Below are 6803 nucleotides of genomic sequence, written 5' to 3' on the forward strand. Positions count from 1 at the left end.
GCACGAAAGGATAAGGTCGTGGTGGAAGATGGATGGGCCCCGCCATGTGCTACCCGTTTTCTTCTGCTCCGTAGGGACGTGTGGCGTGCGTACGAGGCGGGGGATCAAAACGCTGTTCCTCCGGGGGAACGTCAGCGTTTTCCAAAAAAAAAATTCCCAAATAAAACCGTGCGTTTACATAAGCAATTACTCCTGTGACGTGGCGCCATAAAGCGGCCAGGTCAGCGCTAACCCCTCTCGCCGCTCCCTGTCGCAATCCCCACCCCACCCGCGTTTCAATTTCAACCCGGTCCGAGTTCGCAACAACGGCTACTTCTCCCCCGATCGATCCCCTCCCATTCCATTCGAATCCCAGCCCTCTCCTCCAATCTCCATCTCCTCGAGGATCTCCGGTGGCGCGATCCGCCATGTCCACCTCGTCCCCGACCTCCTCGCCTCCTTCCGCCGCCGCCGCCGCCGCCGACGGCGGCGGCGGGGCCCGCTGCATCTCGCCGCCGTCCTCCCGGAGGAAGGGATCCCCCAACCGCAGCGGCGGAGTCGCCCGCAAGGTTCGCTCGATACCCCTCCTCCCGCCTCCATCAGGCCTCACTTTCTGTGTCCTCTGCGGTCCGATTGGAACTGTTGGTGGCTCCTCCGGTTTTCGAACGCCAGTTCCGCACGGGGAATTTCTCCGTGCCCTGGGGCCAGCGGTGGTTTTGTTCGACGTACACTAGTTTTTTTGCTCGATTCAGTCTACGTTTAGTGCTCTGCAGCCTCATCCCGCGCGTACTGCTTCGCAATCGCTACGGCTAAACCCCCTCTGCAAAACCCTAGTCCACGTTGGGCCTTCCTTCCGTGGTGATATGATTCAACTTACTGTCATGTCCGTTTTCTGTGCATTCCAGTAATAGCAGGACCCTGTATGATTTGGTGTTTCAAACGAATCACTGCAACTGCGAGCGTGTGGGCGTTCATTTGTACAAAATCTTGCTGTATGTTCACTCATAGCCTGCGAATTTGCTCTAGAATATTTGTGGAATTACTTGCACTATGTTAACTGATTCCATGCCAGTGTGATTTTCCATCATCTAGTTTCTAGGGACACTAATCTTTGGTTGCTTCCACGTATGGTGGTATGGGGTCAGAGTAAATGCATTACACATGAGCCTATCTTAAATTCAGTTCAAGTACATGTCCAAGTCAAACATATGCCGACCTGAGCTCTGTTGGTCGTTGGTGCAATGTACTCAAGTCATTTCCTTACAAATAATGTGGTTACCTCGTCACCTTGCGATTCCTTAGCCTCTAGCTTGATTAAGGATTTTTCATATGAAGATTCATGTGGGGATTGCGTTGAATTTTGATGCGAAATCGTAGAGCCAGATATTCTGATTAGTTTTGTTGTTTTAAGGGTGAACCAATAGTATTTATCCCATCTAGAACCAAATGAGGGAAGGTGTCACCAGAAACTGTTAATACTAGCAACTTAGAAAGTGCAGCTATATTTCTCCTATTTATCTTTTGTTATTACCAAGACTTTAGGGGCTAGGGCAACATGTGTTTCACCACTCTTAACTGACCTGATATTCTGATTTATAATTCGATTTTATGTGGATGTAGGCAAGATTTTGAGAATTTTATTAGCCTTACATAACTCAAGTGTCAGCAAAATCAAATTTGTTATTTCAGTCTGATTTAACCACATCACGGACTTATGATTATAAGAACCAAACAGAAGGTGTGGACAATAAAACCTGAGTCATCTGAACAATATTCCCATACTTTTATGGTCCACCCTGATCACTCAAATAATTTAGTGGTCCATTGCGCCTATTAGTTTTAAATGACTGGATCACTCAGAAATCTGAACCGTTATATAAGACATGGATTTATAGAGCGTTAAGTTCCCGGTGTGTGAAAATGCTTGTAGTTGTAACTTTAATACCTAATATTTACTGTGACCAAGCTGAGCTGGCCTTATTACTTAATAGAAATTTAAGAGCACTCATTAAGATAATTAAGTTCTTAGTTATATTTGCATAGGACAACTTTACAGGCAAATAATGTCAATGTGTGCATATGTGAAAATCAGACTGTCTGGCTATGGGTCTGTCTTTTATATTTTTGTTTGATAACTTCCAGGTTCGTTTTGCTCTGCTTGAACAAAGCCCAATTAAGCATTGCAAACATGCATTTACTTGTTCTATTTCCTACTTGTTTGACCTACTTCTTTGAAGAACTTAGCTAACAGCAATTCTATTGGCATTGATATATTTATTCAGAGTCCGGGCTCAAGAGAATGTGGAAGCTCCATTTTGAAATCTGTGAATAAGTCGACATCCCAGTTCAAGAAATCTCTTATTCGCAGAAGTGGTTCATCTAATGATTGGATCCCCAGGAAGAAGACTGAATCATACTTGAAGAGAAAGATAAAGCATCTTCAGGTACTTAATGGATAGTACAAATGAATCGTCATTCTTTGGTGATATTTCTTTAGAGTAAACTGCATTTGAGACTAGGTCACAAATGGACCCAGGATCATTTTGCACATTAGACCAGGTTCTAATAAACTCCGTAGTCTCCGTTGCCACTGACAGGATACTGCAGATTCCCACCGGCTAATCAAAGTGGAATTTACTTTTGTTTTTGTTCATTGGGCTTTAAAATCTTGATTCTGCACTTTAATGCATTTCGTGACGAGGAACTTGCAATTTGAAATCATCGTACCTCAGTTCTCTTCTCTGTCTGGGATAAAAGAAATAGGGAAATCGGATTACAAATTATTTTTGCAGGATGAGAATAATAGTTGTCTTTTATCTTCTGCAGGAGACTGCTGGTATGACCGCATCCCTGCATGATACTCTTGGAAATGCAAATCCTCACTATACTAGGATGGCAAGGGAGAAAATTGCAGCTAGAGAAGCAGCCAGCAAGGCAATGGAAGCTCGCAAAACTGCTATGGTTGAGGCTTCATGGTGTAGAATTCTTCAGGCTGCCAGGTGAGATTATGTTTATCTAATTCTATCATGTCTAATCTTATGTCGAATACACTTGATGTATTATTCTTATTGTTCTTGATATATTCTTTTATTTTATCTTTGCAACAGGATCCAAAACAAAGAAGCTGAAGAACTTATGGAAAAGGCAAAGTTGCATGCGACTGAAGCATTTGAAAAAGCTAGAGTGTTAGGTGTCATGATGTATGACAGACCAGACTGCCCAAATCAGCAGTATGAGGTAGAATCCTCAGCACAAACTGGAGAAAGATCAACTCACAAGGTTACAACTTCCTTTCAAACTGGTTTTGAGGTTGATATGGAGGTTGCTGCTGCATTGAAGAAGGCATTTGTTAAACTTGCAAACTCTCCTGATTCGTCAAACCAAGAAGAGTTCAAGGAGCTACTATGGAAAATTAGCCAAAATCCGGATGCCATTGATACTGATGTGAATTCTGAAGCTGAACGGCAGCTGGGTGACTGTAACAATGAAGAAACAAATGATTTTAAACTCAATACCAAAACCTTCAGAACCAGCACCATTCCATCTGATTTCAACACCGCTAATCTAGAACAACCCTCTGATCTTGTGAACATTATGCTTGCAAGGATAAAAGCTCTTCATGAAGACGAGCTTGCCTCTTTGGCGGTCATTGTTGCAACATCTGGCCTAAATGCAGCCCTTCAAAATGATAAGGGTAACTACCATGAAATGAAGCCCGTGAACTATACTGCCGCTGGATCACACAGATCACAGTCAAGAAGGTATTCCACTGCAGCCAGCTTTATTGATATGCAAGGACCGAAAGAAGTCTCGTCTGATTTACCTAGTCTGGACAAGTTCTTGGTCAAGCATCTTTCCAAACTCGAAAGGGAAGTTAAGGAAGCAAAAGAAGCAGGCAGAAAAGTCGCTTCAGTAAAACCTGTTGCACAGGATATTCAGAGCCAACTTACAGGGGACAACGCTAATGCACTAGAATCTGCTTCTGACCTGGGCAGCATTCTTGTAAAGAATGTGTCTAGGCTTGAGAAGGAGATATTGGAAGCCAAGAAGAGCAACGGGCGCATTGATTCTTCTGAAGGAAGCTACAAAGGTGTGCAAGCCAGCACCGAAGAATCTGGATACCAGAAAGCTCAGCCTGAAATCTTGTGTGACAGCGATTTAAAGATGAATTGTGATTCCAGGGGATCAGGTGAAGAAAGCAATTGCATCCAAGCCTGTCCTGTTTCTTCACAAGAAGACAAAGAGAACAAAATTTTAATTTCACACCGGCTACCACCCTTAGGTGCAAAGGGTAACAAGGGCGGTAAAAGATTGACTCGAATTGAAGCTGCAAAGCTTGAAGCACTTAAAAGTTTCTGTACTAAGGATGACAGTGCATTAGATTTTGGCCTCGATAAGGTGTTTGTTAAGCCAGTCAATAGATTGGAGATGGAAAAGAAGAAATCAATCGAACAAGGACAAAGCAACATGCAGAAAGATCCGCAGAAGGATTGTCACAACACAACTGTGAGTTTAGATGAGATTGTAGTGAAGCGCATACCCAGACTGGAAAGGGAGAAAATGGAATATGAGAAGAGGAATGCCTTGGGAGAAGGACAGAGGGTCGTGTCAAATGATCAGCGGAAGTATGGTAACAATGCCACATCATCCGAAAGTCTGGATCAAGTCTTAGTAAAACGTGTCAGTCGACTAGAAAGGGAGAAGATGGAATATGTAAAGAGGAACACGTTGGCAGAAGCAAAGACTGGTGTGCAGACTGATAAGGAAAAGCATGGCAACAACGACAAAGCATCTCATAGTCTAGATAAGATCTTAGTTAAACATGTCTCCAGGCTTGAAGAGGAGAAGATGGAGCATGAAAAGAAGGGTAATAGTGATACACTCTTGGTAATGAAGAGTGATACACAGTATGCAGATGGAGCAGCTGGAGGTCTGGCTGACATCTTTGTCAGGCGCCCAACGAAGCTTGAGCAAGTCAAGCAGGAGGCTGCTGCTGCTGAAGAAAATTCGATAAGTACCTTCAACCCAGCTGAAGAGCGCAGAAGAAGAAGGGAGAAGGAGCTTCTCGATTCATGGGGAGGAGAGGGGCTGGGGAGCTCAGTGAAGCCGCATCTCTCCAAGTCCAAGGTTGAGAGTGAGAAGGTAACAGGAGTGCAGATTGATCAGAAAAAGCATGGTAACAACGACAAAGCATCTGATAGTTTAGATCAGATATTAGTTAAACATGTCTCCAGTCTTGAAAAGGAGAAGATGGAGCATGAAAAGAAGGGTGATGGTGATACACTTTTGGTAAAGAAAAGTGATGCACAATATGCAGATGGAGCAGCCGGAAGTCTGGCTGACATCTTTGTAAGGCGTCCAACGAAACTTGAGCAAGCCAAGCAGGAGGCTGCTGCTGCTGAAGAAAGTGCAACACGCATCTTAAACCCCGCTGAAGAGCGCAGAAGAGCAAGGGAGAAGAAACTTCTGGATGCATGGGGAGGTGAGGGGCTGGGGAGCTCGGTGAAACCCCGTCTCTCCAAGGTTGAGACTGAGAAGGTAATGGGTTCTATTAGACTATTATATTAACCATTCGCCTATAGATATCAAACATACCAGCCCTTACAATGTTTCGACTACTTGCCAGGCCGCATGCAGAAAATCAGAGGGGGAATGGAAGCAGGAGCGCAGAAGAGCAAGGGAGAAAGAGCTTCTTGATGCATGGGGAGGAGAGGGGCTTGGGAGCTCGGTGAAGCCACATCTCTCCAAGATCGAGAGAGACAAGGTAATTGATTCTTTTACACTAATCCATCATTTAGAAACACTGAAAGTATCAAACCTTACACTTTTTGGACTACTTGTCAGGCTGCATGGAGAAAATTAGAGGAAGACCAGAAACAGTGACTTGGTTGAATCAGAACAAGTATATCCTACTCACTTCCCATTCTGTTTGTCATTTCACACATACACTTCCTGCAGAACATGGATGTCACCAGAATCTCTTCTCTTGTATATTGTGCTCACAAAACAAACTTTAGAAACTTCCATTTCGGAAGAAAGTAAGATGTGCACCAACTTTCTGCCAGACAATAATGTTGCAATTTTGCTACTGCTCTCAAATGAGAGCAAGCCAAATGATGTGTTCCTCTTAGTTTCTTTCTAATACAGTATTTCTTTTCTTGTTGCCTAGCTTGAACTTGTATGCTTATCCTCCGAAGCATATGGACGGTTCATAACACCCAGTTCTTGACATAACACAGTGCTGCAAAGTTGGACATTATCATCAGCTCATAAACAAAGTTAAATTGCTTCTTTACTTCACCCAATGCCACAAAAGTTGGAAGTTGTCATCAGCTCAGCAAGCTGTTAAATAATACTGGTAGATGCTATCCGGAACATATATGGTCTAACTGTTCTTTGTTCCTGCATACCATATTTGCTGCTATTTTCGTTAATTCCTGTCTTGTTACAAATATAAAGGGGTGTGGAAAAATTATATTTGAGATGCTGCTCTTAGGAGATAAGGATGCTAAGATCTTGCGAAAATTTGAAAAGCTACTGGTGATGTTGTGATAGATCTGCATGCATCGTTGATTAGGTTGTAAAAAAATCAGCGCAGGAGATTCTGCATATTATTGAAAGCCTTTCCACTCACCGAGCATATTCATATATCACCATTTCTCTGGCTGTCTTTAGTATAGTCCTTTTTCTTATCTCTTGCCCCTTTTTTAATGGTAGTAGGGACGAATCTGCTGCAAATTGAACTGTCATGCATGTTATCGGTGTTTCCATGGTGTCCCAACGTGCCCTTTCATTGTGTTCGGCTTTACTACTTGTTTGAAATT

At 43.3% G+C, this 6803-nt stretch overlaps 1 protein-coding gene across 1 annotated transcript; it reads left to right on the forward strand.

The window, feature by feature from the left end:
- Positions 1-407: 407 nt before the first annotated feature.
- Positions 408-5862, forward strand: LOC124696544. The gene is made up of 6 exons (XM_047229259.1): positions 408-548; positions 2262-2423; positions 2806-2978; positions 3087-5517; positions 5606-5743; positions 5824-5862. The coding sequence occupies exons 1-6, from the start codon at positions 408-410 to the stop codon at positions 5860-5862; spliced, it is 3084 nt and encodes a 1027-aa protein (XP_047085215.1).
- The last annotated feature ends 941 nt before the right edge of the window (positions 5863-6803 follow it).

This window comes from Lolium rigidum, chromosome 3 (assembly GCF_022539505.1).
Source record: "Lolium rigidum isolate FL_2022 chromosome 3, APGP_CSIRO_Lrig_0.1, whole genome shotgun sequence".
NCBI classification, from domain to species: Eukaryota; Viridiplantae; Streptophyta; class Magnoliopsida; order Poales; family Poaceae; genus Lolium; species Lolium rigidum.